General features: G+C 55.5%; 1 protein-coding gene across 1 annotated transcript; it reads left to right on the plus strand.

Annotated features, from left to right (window-relative positions):
* The first annotated feature begins 113 nt into the window (after nt 1–113).
* On the plus strand, nt 114–3,450 carry LOC147600384 (E3 ubiquitin-protein ligase RBBP6-like). Its single transcript, XM_086751276.1, has 3 exons — nt 114–279; nt 2,980–3,079; nt 3,444–3,450. The coding sequence occupies exons 1-3, from the start codon at nt 114–116 to the stop codon at nt 3,448–3,450; spliced, it is 273 nt and encodes a 90-aa protein (XP_086607402.1).
* Nucleotides 3,451–13,246: the final 9,796 nt, after the last annotated feature.

Here is a 13,246-nt window from a genome sequence, read left to right on the forward strand (position 1 = left end):
AGACAGGGAGCGGAGGCCGAGCCGGGGCTGCGTGCCCCAACTCAGAGCAGAGCCCACGGCCCTGTGTGCTGCGGTAGGCGCCGCTGCCGAGGACACACCGCCTTGCCCTCACCATGTCCTGCCTGCACTATAAGTTCTCCTCCAGCCTCAAGTACCACACGCTCATCTTCAACGGCCTGCACATCTCCCTGCGCGACCTCAAGCGCCAGATCATGGCCCGGGAGAAGCTGAAGGCGCCCAACAGCGACCTGCAGATCACCAACGCCCAGACCAAAGAAGGTGCGTGGGGGCGGCGGGCGCGGGGTGGGAAGCGACAATGGGATTCGCCCTCCATCCCTAGCTGGGACTTGTGCTGGGAGCCCCACAGAGCTGTTCCTTCCTCGCGGCTCTTCTGACAACCACCGCCAGAGCTGTGTTTCAGCCACACAGCCAGGCTACAAGTGCCCGCGCTTCATGTGCAACGTGGAGAGCTCACTAAGGTTTTGCTTTCCGGGAATTCTTCAGGGAAAATGATACGGAAATGTGGGAGGATATCTGATAAGAACAGGCTTGCCAGATTTCTTTGAAATCTGCTGGAGGAAGCTGAACGGGATGGCAATGGAACAGGTGGCTGACTTGAAGAAAAACAGCGGGTTTGGTCACTTAACTTTGCCTTCAACTTCTTGTACGCCGCGGCACTGGAAAACTGGTTCTGTGGCTGTTGCAGAAACTGCTCCCCAGCAACATTTTGGGTCAAGAGTGCAGCTGTGAGTTGGAATCTCAGCAGAGCCCTTAAAGCCATCGTGCACTTGAGTGTTGGCTGCCTCTGAAGGACAGTTTGGCATTTCTTGTTAATAGAACTGCTGCTGTACACCAGGGACACTGCCACGCAGATGCTATGGAGCATCAGTTCATCATTCATTTCTAACCGTGGGTGGTTTTTTCCCTGATAGTGCACGGTAACGGTGTCGGGCCGGTACTGAAGTTTTGCGGCAGAACATTTATGGTGAATACAAGCAAGAAGGATTCTTAGAGAAGTCATAAATTCATTTAAATCTGCTCAATGGTGCTTGATTCTTGGAGCTGATAATGGGTTTGTATTACTTAGTATGATGTTTCCGTTTGGTGATCTGCCATCTTGAGGAGCTTGAATGTGATTGGAGACTTTGGGATGGGATTTTCAGAAATAATGAGACTTGTAAATTGTTTTCACTCCTTGAACATTATTTTTTTTCCTTTAGTTCTCTGGCACCCTTACAACAGTCTTTTCTTTAGAATGTGCTCTAGAGTTTTTTTTCCTCTTCCTGATTTTTGTGTTTAAACTTAAACAGAATCGTATGTTCGCTGCAGGAAGTGTAAGTTCAGTGGCTGGACATAAAGCTCGCTGTTGATCGACAGTGAAACCATTTTCAGGAGAATGTTTGTGAGGAGACTCAACAGCACAGTATTAGGGGTCTCAGGAGGCCAGTGGATGCCATGACATATGTAGGTGGGGACACATTTCAGAAGGCTTTGGTTTTCCTGTGGTGTTGAATAAAACTGTCAAGAGCTTTTGAAAAATGTCTGATTTGCTTTAAGGGCTTTTCTGCAGAAGGGTCTCTGAATTTTGTCTTTATTTGCTAAGGTACTTTCAGCTTCACAAACGCAAGCAGGCTGAATGGCCAGCTGGCTGACACCACTCCTGTAACAGCTGGGTCTGTCTCAAACGGAGCCTTAAAACCAGAATGTTGGATGCTCATAGCCCGCGACGGAGCCCAATGATTCGCTCCAAAAGAAGAAATGTTTTGAAATGGGGCAAAGAGGTAGATTCTGTTATAGCAGGTGAGGAACAGAAGGTCAAGTTTCAGAACAAAAGTTGATGCTCATCAGTATGTTACCCCATCAAGTGTTCCTCCAACAGACATCGCACCAGTTGTCCAAGGTGTGTTGCATTGTTTCTGTACGTAATCAGCCTGCAGAGAAGAAAAAGTCTCTGCTTCACTGGGTTCTGTTAAGTGTGGTGCTGCCTAAGGGTGAAGTTGAAGGAGGAATCTGCTTCGTACTTTACAGAGCATCCCTGCTGTTTAACAGCGGCAAGATCCTCCTCTAGGCAGGGTGTGTTGCATGAGTGTCAAATGTTAAAGTTGGTCTGTTAGTGACACAGATGCTTCCGGAAGCTTTCGTAAGGGTGTTTTCATGGGAAAACGCAAAAATCCCCCAGTGGTTTTCAGGGCCAAGCTAGGGAATACATTTCAGTGTAACAGGTCTGTGTGCCAAACTGTTGGTCTGTGTGCATAACGGTGACTTTCAGGTTTTCTTAATCAGCTGCAGATGCCTAAACTCACCTTCAGAAGAGGAAGGGAAAATCTAGACCAGGATCTTCTGCCTAAATGGGATGTTTGGCGCTCTTACATGTGGACATCAAGTATGGTTTTTGTGTCACTTTGTCTGTGCAGGAGTCCTGACTAAATGTGGAAACGATCTCGGAAAGAGCAAAGTGACACTTGAGTGAAGATGGCCTGCTTGTTCAGAGAACTCGAACCCTTTCCAGCTCAGTCACTGTTGCTTTCCATAATGGCAACCTAGTGACAGAAGCAATGCTAAGGTAAGCTCAAAGCAAGCGGGGTTTTAAGAGCCAGTGGGAAGAATGGTATGATGGACTCGTGTTAAGACACTAGGAAGGCAAAATGGACAAAGGCAAATGGGCAAAAGCAACTTCAGCTAGATCAGGAAAGAACCTCATGCACTGGCAGACTCTCCTTTAGTGACCTTTCAGACCATGTTGCTGTTGGCATTCAAACTCTTTTGAAAGAATCAAACAGAAATCGCTGCTTGTGTTTGATTCTCAAACCTGCAGATTTCTTGAGATGTCCTGTTAGTGTGTTGAGACGATAAAAGCGGGATCTTACATATAACATTTGGCTTTTCAATCTGTACAGGGATCCTCTGAATGCTACGGAATTGCGTATTAATGTACATTCTTACAAATTGACTGATTTTTTATTTCTGTATTGCTTTCAGAATACACAGATGATGATGCCTTGATTCCGAAGAACTGCTCGGTAATTGTGAGACGAATCCCTGCTGGAGGAGTTAAAGCTCCCAGCAAAACCTCTGTCCCGTGAGTGTCCCTAAAGCATTGTATTCTTTGGTAGCGGGTGCAGTCTGTTCACTTTTTCCTGGATATTGGCGTACAGAGGCATTCAGATTTCTCTTTCCTGTTAAAGCTGCTGTTAATTTTTGTTGTGATGGGGTAGGTTTGAATGTCCCAAAGCAGACGGACATTTTTAAGCCTGCTGGGACAGTATGTTTGTCACAGGACTCCTAAATCACACCAGATCCTAGGAACTGCTGTCAGGTGACATTTCTACTCCTGTTTTCAGCCCATACAGCAGATGTAACACATTTGGTATTTTTGGCGCTGCCATGGCTAAATATGGTCAGGTGACTGATCTTTTTGCGCTAAGTACACTTGCCCTTCGCAGTGTCTAGGCCATCACTGTTCTTTCTTAGAAACTCAGTTCTGTATCTGGTGCCTGTTTGTAACACCAGGGATCTACAGCTTGGCTACAGTTACCTTCCTGGTTTGATGGCTGGTTATTTAAAAACAGGACACTGTAGCACAGATTTCCTGGTTTTGATACTTAGAGAGCAGAGGCAAAATACCTGAGGACTTCCTCTTGCCCTGTTGTGTTCTGTCCCTGGAAGTCTTGGAATAATTTGTGACAGAGTAGAATTGGGATGTTTGTGGTTGTTTTTAGTGGCACTGGATGTTCCAGGAGAGAACAGTTTATGTATATGAATAAATTCCCACATTCGCTGGGCTATCAGAACATAAGGTGCTGATGCTGAGGCTTTATAATCTGTCAAACGGCCACTTTATTGGCTCTGAGAGCTCGCCTCACGTGTGGGCAATCCTCTAACCACCCTCTCACGCTACCCTTTCCCCATCACGGCACTCCTCCATCTCTACGCGTGTTTCATGGCACCTCAGGTGGTCCCCACACCCACTCGCCCTGCACAACCCTTAGCTACCTTCCATTTTTCCCTTGAGCGTGGCAACTTCCTCCTCCAGCGTCTTCTGCTGTTTCTTGGCCTCCAGCAGCTTCTCCTCCAGAGCCAAAATTGCCTCCGATTGCTGCTTGCTTTGCTCTTCATATTTCACTATTTCCTCCTGCAGTAGCCACTTCTCCGACTCTTCCTCCTGCACAACGGTCTCCAGCTGCTCTTCCAGCAGGAGGGGAAGACGGGAAGACACAAATCACTGAAAACTGACAGCAGCTCTGCTCGACCCAGCCCCCTACATACCAAGGCAAAGGCTGTCCTGGCGCCTTCCTCCTCCGACTCCGAGGCTCCTGCGCTCAGGCACGATGACCTTACCTTTCCCTTGGGAACACGCGTCCTGCAGCTGCCTCCAGCCCGGACCGTGGATCCGCAGGATCCTGCCCCGTGCCCACCGCCGCCCTACCTGCTCCTTGGCCTGCTCCAGGTCGGCTCTCAGCACCTCCTCCTTGCGCCCCACGGCCTTCAGCTGCAGAGCTTGCCTGGCGCGGTATTGTTTCAGCGTCTTCTCAGCCTGCAAGCCAAGAGCATTTGCACATCAAAGCCAGACCAGTCAAACGTGCCAGAAGCGCTTCTACCCAGACTATCTCGTGCCCACCCCTCCCTGCCCTCCGCCGCATACCCCACAGCCGGACCCTTACCTTGGCTTTCTCGGCCAGCTGCCCTCGCATGGTCTTCTGTTCCGCGCGATACTTCTGCACCTCCCCCTGCAGCCGCTCCATGTCGCGTTCCAGCTCCTTGATGCGCTGCAAGAGTCCCAGGACAGCGCAGGCTCTCACCAGAGGAGCTCGGCACTGCCTCTCCAGAGGGTTTCTCCCACCAAGCCCTACATTTTCCCCATCTGGCCCATTTCCTTTAGCCCAGAGCTTTTTCCTCTCAACGTTTTCTGCAGTCAGATTGGTTTTCGAGTGGTTTGCACTCTTATTTCGGACACCATTCTCCTGCATTGCAGTGCGGTGTTACGATTTCTACTGGAGCTGACATTCCTCCGGCTCCCTCTGCACATTAGGCGCCTTCTATTACAGGAGTCGGAGGCAAAGCACCTCCCTCAAAATGCCCGGTCGCTTTTTCTCTCAACGATGCATTCCCACGCCCGCTGCTCGCCCTTAGCGCTCCATCGCCCCAAACGCTGTGCGACTCACATTTCGGCACGGAGTCAATTCTTGCTCTCTGAGCTCCTGCTTCACTTCCTCTCTAATTCTAGAGCACTAGAATGAACGGCGCCCAAGGAAGAAAAAAGAAGACATCAGGGCAGGCAGACACCGTCATTCCTGCAGGAACTGTCGACCCGCACTTCGGTGCCCCAGCCCTGCTACGTGCTCCGATGATGGAGTGCCCGCCATGGGGCCGACAAGGCACAGAGACCACGAGAGTGCCCGCACCTGGAAATGCCCCTTTTTAAGGCACTGCCTGGCTGAGGGAAGGACAAACACCCACAGGGAGTACCCACTGACAGAGCTAAACTCCTCCGGCATCAGAAAGACTACGACAGGGATGGGGGGAAAGGATCCAAGGCAACAATCGCCAATTACAAACATCCACGGCCACCCGACCGTGATGGCGACAGACATCTCCAGGATACTCGGCGCTGTATCAGACTGTGCCTTTCAGCTCTGCGTTCCAGGGTATCGGGGATTCAGAGTCCCCCCCGAGCGCCTCGCACCAGCTCCCGCCTCCCTCTGGCTCTTCCCGCATCCACGGAGCGGAGGAAACCCACCCAGGGATGCTCGGGGACGCGCTCTCTGCCTTGAAATGAGTGCTGCGGGACAAGTGCCACCAGCCACCCAGCAGGATGTGTCACTGGGATGCCTGGTCCCCCTCCGCACATGGCAGCTCAAGCGCTCGTACACATCAACCCTTTCCCACCGGTTAACGGGCTCATTTGCAGCACAGCTCTTCTCCAGAGCGCTCCTCGGGGAGGATGCTCGGCCAGGTCCAGGCTGGCAGGTGCGGTGACCCCTACCTGCAGCCCTGGGGGCCCCAGGCAGCTTTTCCATTGCTGCAAATCCACAGCCATTCACTCTGTTCTCCCAACACGCTGCGCCCGCTCTGCGCTTACCATGCAGCTCTGCCAGTTAGGGAGGGAGCTGCTAATACGGAAAACAACAGCCGGCTGCACAGCCCGCTTTCTTTAGGAGAAAAACCAGGCTGGGCTGCAGGGAGTACCCACAAAGACGAGTTTTCCATGGGAAAGAATCTCAGCAGGAGCGCTTGGCACCTATAACCAGCTGTGCTCACCGAAATCCAGGGCACACAGCACCTGCTTGCCCAACACACAGCGGGATTCAGCTGGGGCAGGCCACGCAGCTCCGTGGGCATCGCATGGCCCCCAGACCCACCCGCTGACCCGTCGCCGCTCCGTCCCAGTGGTGCTGCGCCCAGGAGCCTCAGGTTACAAGGGGAACCCCGACACACCCAGCTGCTGGGCTCCTTTACAGAGAGACGCCAGGCCCTTCTTCCCCTCCTGGCTTCACACCTCACTCCAGACACGAGACTGACATTTCCTGAGCCCCCCCCATCTGGGATGATCACCTTGGCAGACACGACTGCTAGCTGCTTGTCCTTCTCTCTGTTTTCCTCTTTCACCTTCTCAGCATCTTGTCTGAGTTGCAGCATCTTCTGCTCCTTCTCAGCCACCTCCCTTAGCAGCCTGCTCACTAGACCTGAGGAGAAAACCGCTCCGGTGACAGGCTACCCTAGGTCCCTGGCACAGGACCACCCTCCCTCTTTGACAACCGTCCCCCTTGGACAGCGGATTCAGCTTTTGGCATGCCACGCTGCCCATCGCTCCGTGACAGCATCGCTACCAAGCTCCGCGGGGCCTTGTGGCACACACTCCTGGGAGGCTGAGCAGCTCTTACGGATCCTATTCAGCCGCCTTACTGCGTCAGATCCGCAACTCCAATGCTGCCCTCCCTGCCGAGCGAGCTCTCCCCCACGGGGTGCACGGCCGCCTACTCAGCAGCACTGCGTGCCAGCAGCTCAGAGCCTGCCCCGCCAGCGGCGCTTTTCTCCCCTAACACACTTCTCCACCCCAACACTCTGCCTTCGGCGCCCGCATTATCCCTCGCTCCGGGGGCCCTCGTCGCGTCAGACGCTGCCCTGCAGCCCCCGCAGAGCTTCAGGACACAGATGCGCAGGATTTCTAGGAGCCCCTCCAAAACTTCTGTTGCTTGGACACTTCGGCCAAGGCTCCCTCCTTGCCAGGAGCCGCTCCCCACCCGCTTTGTGCCCCTCCACAGAGCTCCAGGGATACCATACCGCTAACTGCAGCACGGTCCCTCTTCCACTTCTCGCTTTCTTGCCGCAGCCTTACGATCTTCAGGTCTCTGCTGCAGGCGCAATGGGCCTCACTCATGTCTTTCTGCAGTTTGCTGACCTGCAAAACACAGACTCGCTCGTGCTCCTCCCCGGAATCCTCTTTCCCTCCCTTACAGCCCCCTCCAGAGAGGGAAATCTGGCGCTTCCCAGGTCACGCTCCCATGGGGTTACTCTTTAGCAGTGTGGACTGGCTCCCCGCAGTCCTCGCTTCAGAGAGGACCATCTTAGATTCCTTGTGACCCTTCCTGCCGCACCCCTCAGACAAGAGGCACGGTGAGGCGCTGTCTCCCAGGCCGGCAATGCCTGGCTGGGGCCGGGTGACCCTGCTAACGTGGCAGCACGCAGACACACCTCTACACCTAGCACCTTGCCAGGGCGCACGTATTTATTGCCACAAACGCCAATCCAGAGCCGCTAAGGGGAATTCCTGTTCCTGTTCCCACCGCAAACGCCGTTTTTACAGGCTCTGCTGGAAACGGACAGTGGGAAACACCCTTTGCTACCCGCTTCCGTACCATTGGCAGCATGCGTAAAGCACAAAACCGCTTCCTGCTGCTCAAACGACTGGTTTCACTACGCAGTTACTGGAGGGCATAGAAGAGGTGGGAGAGCCTTTGGTGGGGGAAAGGAAAGACGCTGCAAACACAGACACCGCTCATCGTTTCATCTCAGCGCTGTCACTGCAGTGATGCTGCCAGCACCCCAACACTCTCTCGCCTTCCCTCCACCAGGAACCTGCTTCTCACAGGCTCCTCTGCACCACAGACAGTCAGGACAAGCCCAAAGCATTTCCCAGCCTCCGTCACACCCCAGATGCTGCGGGAGGGCAGGATGCAGCTGGGACGTGCTGGCCAAGATGCCTGGCTCCCGACCTGCGTGCCTCCATCACACCGACACCTTGCATTGAGCCTTTTCCCGTACCAGAGCGACGCGGCAGGACTCTGTCACTGTCTCTCCAGGACATTTTCTGAGCTCCCATAAAACGCAGGTGCGTGCTATTACCGTACCCCTGCACATGACAACTGGAAACCCTCTCTCCTTTACTCAGCCACCTATTGCCAACAGGATGCCCAGGGACTGCGCTGCCTTCGCGATGGGTATTCTCCCCCAACCCCAGAAACGCACCCATGCAGACCCTTCCTGAGGTAAGAGGGGCCAGGGGGAGGTGAGAGGGAAGCAAGGGCTCTGGCTGCCGGGCCCACCATGCTCGTGTGCACCTCTTCTCTACCAAAGGCTCCTTCAGCTCCTGTTTCCCTCCCCACTGCAGCTCCACAGATCCCACCACACACACACGCCACATTTCGGTACCAGCTTCTTTGCTGGAAACTTGCACAGAAAGCAAGCAAGCAGGTAAAATACAAACAAGAAACACAACCACAACCATGCTGGAAAAAACACTTCGCCTTCCCTTCCCTTAGGTGCAGCCCTGCTCCTCCTACAAACTGAGCATTACGCGACAAAACACATCTGTCGCGGAGAGGTCTTTTCCCTGCACGGTGCCCATGGAGGCCGTCAGTACCTGCTGCCTCAAGGCTCTGATCTCCTCCGTTTTGGCTCCCAGCTCTCGGTCAAAGGTGCGCTGCTTCTGGGAGAGCTCTACCTTGGTCCTTGCTGTCACCTCAGCCAGCATCCTCGCCATCCTTCCGATCTCATCATGCAGATCTCTTATCACTGCATCTTTCTCCTTCAATCGTATTTCCCAGCTCGGCAGGTGATCCAGTTCCTTGTCCACTTGCAGAAGCCCTGCATCCTGTGGGCAGATTACGGGTGCCGGCTGTCACTCTCTGGCTACGGAGACACCGGGCCGCCCACTCCGGGTGGTACCCGCTCGTGGCCATCGACTGCCTGGAACCTGCTCGCCCTGGCCTCCCACGACCCACCGCGCCCACCCCCATCCCGAGGAGAACTCCCCTTTGCTGACGGTCCCTGCACCCTGCTGGGGTGGCTGTCCAGAGCCAAAATCATTTGGTGGGCCTCGCCTGCTCTGCCCAGGACGGGGACAGGGACGGTGCCCCTCACACCTTCCCCCACCTCACCTTCTCCTGCGGCATGATTTCCCCTTCCTGAATCCCCAGGAAAGCAGATTCCTCTGCACCCGTTGCACCGCTGCCTGGGACGCCGGTCAGGACTGGAAAAAAGCACACCCCACAGCACCCCAAACGTCAGCACGGGAACTGGCTGCACGCCGCGTCCCGCTCACTCGCCTCAAACCTACTCCAAGGCAGCGGCTACTTTACAGACCACAAGCTCGCCTCACAGCCACAACAGACACCAACTCCTCGGCACTAACAAGACACCAGTGCAAACATCGGCACACCAGAGAGAAACAACACACCGCTGGGACCCCAACGAGCCTCAAGGGCAGCGGAGACACCGCAGACCAGGGCTCCGGTGACATTTCCCCCTTGCGCCAGCTCTCCTTTGCCGCCTCACTGTTGACTTCGTACGGCTTCGGCCAGCTCCATCCACCCAAATCTCAGGGCAGGAAAAGCCCCAGACTGAGAGTCGGGCCGTACCAAGCTACATTCACGGCAACAGTTTTGTTTTCCAGCTGGACCATTCCCCCAAGCCCCTGCCTGCGCTTCATCGCTATTGCACGCAGAATTTCCAGAGGCGTGTTCGCTACAACCCTCCTTTCAGGTTTCTGCACTCAAGGCAGCCAGTAACCGCGCTTCCAAGGAGGAAAAACCATCACTTTGCCCTTCCCGATCACACACAGGGAAAAAGGAAGAGGAAACGTCCCTCTCGGCTACCAGGGCAACGGCATTCCCCTTGGAACATCCAACCCATTTCTTAACTGACCCACGTGCCACCCAGCACTGGCACACGACCCCCCGCCAGCTCCACGGGACCAGGACTCACAGCCCACTGCTGCCGAGGCGCAGCCCTTCTCAAAACTGCCTCTGCTCGGATCCGCTCCGCTCCAGGCTAAGGCCCTCACAGGGGACACCAGGCTACCAACCACCCGCTTCGGCATCGGGGAGTACCTGGCCTCACGGCGGAGGTCCTGCTCAAAGTGTCCAGCGGGATGCAGCCGGTCACGCCCTTAGGCCGAGGACTCCCAGATCGCTTCGGTGACAGCGGACGGGGCACACGGCTGGTTGTGCCGGGAGTCCGGCTGCTGGAAGAGGCGGGGGCGTGCTGCCCCCTCGGCGAGGAGAGGGGCGGATGAGGCACAAACTTTGAGAGTTCGGCCTTTGAAGCCACCTGGAGCTGCCTGTTCCATGCTGTGCGACGTCCCACGGGGGTACAGGACACCTGTGAGGGGAAAAAAGACCCCAATAGCAGCAAGGCTTCAGGCACCTCCTTAGCCCTTGGGCCGCGTGCGTTATGTCCTACAAACCGCAGGCACAGACATCAGCGCAGGCGGATTTTGAGTCCTCTCCCCTTTCCGTTCCCCAAGGATCGGATTTAAATCCAGACTCCCCCATCTTTGGCCAAAATTAAAAAAAAAATCCTTGGGTTTTGATGCTTTTCCAGCTCTCCCCTCTCTCTCCATTCGACCACCCTATTTCTGCACGTCGTCGGCATTATCCGAACGCCCTCGTTTCCCGCCTCTCCCGGCTCCCACGCAGGTGGCCCCACCCTCTCCCTTCTCCCGTGCAGCGAGCCGACCCAAAGCCTCTCACTGCACTCCTGCCTTGCCATGGTAATCACCGCCCCCTACGCCGGGGCTGTCACACACGTAATTCGGACACTCTCCGCTATCCTCCCGACAAGCAGAGCTTCTCCGGACGGCAGCGATGAGCCACCTTCATGGCCTCCTACATCAGCTGCTCCAGCTTCACGGTGCAACTGGGCTTTTTTTTTTTTTTTTCCCCTTCTCCTCCCCTTGGTCACAGCTTTCTAGACAACTTTGGACTCCCCAGCTCAGCTTGCCACACCAGCAATCTCGCTGAGACCACCAAACCCAGCATCTTGGTGCATAAACTGTCTGACTCCAACAAAGTTCTCCTCGTACACAGGCTCTGCCAGGAGACCAGGCTCTGCACCTCCTGCCACACACGCGCTTCCGGGACTCTGCCTCCGCATCTATTCCCTAGGATTCCTCAGGAGCCACAAGAATGCAAATAACACTGCACTTTATCAATCCTTACCTGTACAATAACCCAAAAGCTCCATGGCCTCCAAAACCAGCCCTTACCAGTTTGGGTTTCCTTTTTTTTTTCCCCTCTTTTTCCCCCCACCAGAAACAGGAGACTGCCACTGCATTCGACTACATTCTTTGCCAGGTTACACTTGCTTTGAATTTTCCTTCCGCTCCAAAGCTGACTGCGATGTCCCGGCCGCGCTGTGCAGAACACCACGGTAGCGCCAGCCACGCACGCTGCCGCTGAGCACAGTGCCGCTCAGGCCTGCACCTTCGGTTTGCTCTAGGTTTGATCCAACAGCAAACTTCTCCCAGGGTCATTAGCTTTTGCGCAACGGTAACATGCACGTCGAGGAAAAGGACGTTTCCCACCCCCACCTTGCTCACCGCCTCCAACTTGCTCTTGGGAAACCTGCCCCGGGCTTCTCCTTTTCCCTACGGACCTGCTCCGCTTTCTTCAGCGGCGGGAGCTCAAGCTTTCCAGTCTCCACACCTCGCCTTGCCCCAGGATCACCCAGACCAGCTTGGCCCCAGAGCACAGCGTGGCTGCCCCGCGTGGTTGCCCACCCTTCTCCGGGGAGCCCCATCTCACCCTTCCCTGGGGAGCAGCACTCACCACCAGCTCAAAGGACGTGCCCGCTGCTCCGAAGCGCAGGATATCGCCTGCACTCACTTTCACGGACACGTTTTGGATCTGGCAGCCGTTTACAAAGGTACCATAGCGGGAGTTGAAGTCCGTAAGGACGAAGCCGTTGATGGAGGCGCTGAATTCGAGGGCCGCGTGACGATCTGCTACCCCTGCAGCCTGGCACGGGCAATCAGCGGGCAGGTCAGGTTTGGGGAGTGATTTGCCAAGCCCTCCCGCCCCTCTCTCCCCCTTGGCGCACCTCTCTGCGTAAGCAAGCTGGCAGCCCCTACGCTTGGCACGAAGGACCCCAGCGCACCCTCCTCCCTGCACCCAAACCACCGCCCGTTTGACCACGGCTGGCTTCCCCGTCCCTACCTGCAGGACGATGTCGCACGCCTCGTGCCTGCCTATGGTCGTCCTGGGCGCTTTCAGCTGATAACACGCCTCCAAACTCTTTAGAAAGGCCAGCATCCTCCAGCCCCTTCACCTGCAAGGCTTACGTTACAAAGAACAACTACTACCATTTAGTAAACCCCCCGTCCGACGCACAGCAACCCAGCCACAAACGTGCTGACCAACTCACCTGCTAGAGATGGTACAACGTCGCTCCAAGGGCGGCTCTGCCCCGGCCGGCAGCGTGGCTGCCACCTCGCTGCAGCCTTGGAAATCCCAGCCGCGTCAGCCCTCGCTGATGCCCTCCTGGGTGCTCCTCTCGCTGGGGTTGGGTAGAAAACAAAACGCCACAACTTCTCCTTCTGCCTGGCCACTGGCCCAGCAACACGACAAAGTTGGGTGCCAACAGCAGCTCTGCCACACACCAACTGACACAGCCGGGCCGCGGAACAGAACCGTGGCAACGCAGACGTTCCGTTGTGGTTCTAGGTTGCCCGCGACGACTCAGGCCACTCCAATCGGATCAGCCGCTCTGAGCCCGGTCCCGCTTGCCACGGAATGTTTACAGGGACGCGGAAACCACCGCCTCCCCGGCAACCAGTGCCAGTGTTCCGCCACACTCAGCGCATCCCCTGCTTTCCTCACAACATCAGACTTCCTCAGTTGTACAGAGGAACGCCAGATCTGTACACCAGATCTGCACATCCCGTGCCTTTCCGCTGACCGTAAGTGACCCTCCAGAGAGGCCGGGATACACGGGCACTCTTACAAACCGCCTAGGAAAAACATATCCT

Source organism: Chlamydotis macqueenii, chromosome 6 (assembly GCF_036417535.1).
Source record: "Chlamydotis macqueenii isolate bChlMac1 chromosome 6, bChlMac1.mat, whole genome shotgun sequence".
NCBI classification, from domain to species: domain Eukaryota; kingdom Metazoa; phylum Chordata; class Aves; order Otidiformes; family Otididae; genus Chlamydotis; species Chlamydotis macqueenii.

Excerpts from the sequence above, each read along its gene's own strand:
- LOC147600384 (XM_086751276.1), top strand. The coding sequence starts at position 114 with ATGTCCTGCCTGCACTATAAGTTCTCCTCCAGCCTCAAGTACCACACG. Across the intron at positions 280-2,979 it reads CAACGCCCAGACCAAAGAAG|AATACACAGATGATGATGCC; the intron begins GTGCGTGGGGGC and ends TATTGCTTTCAG.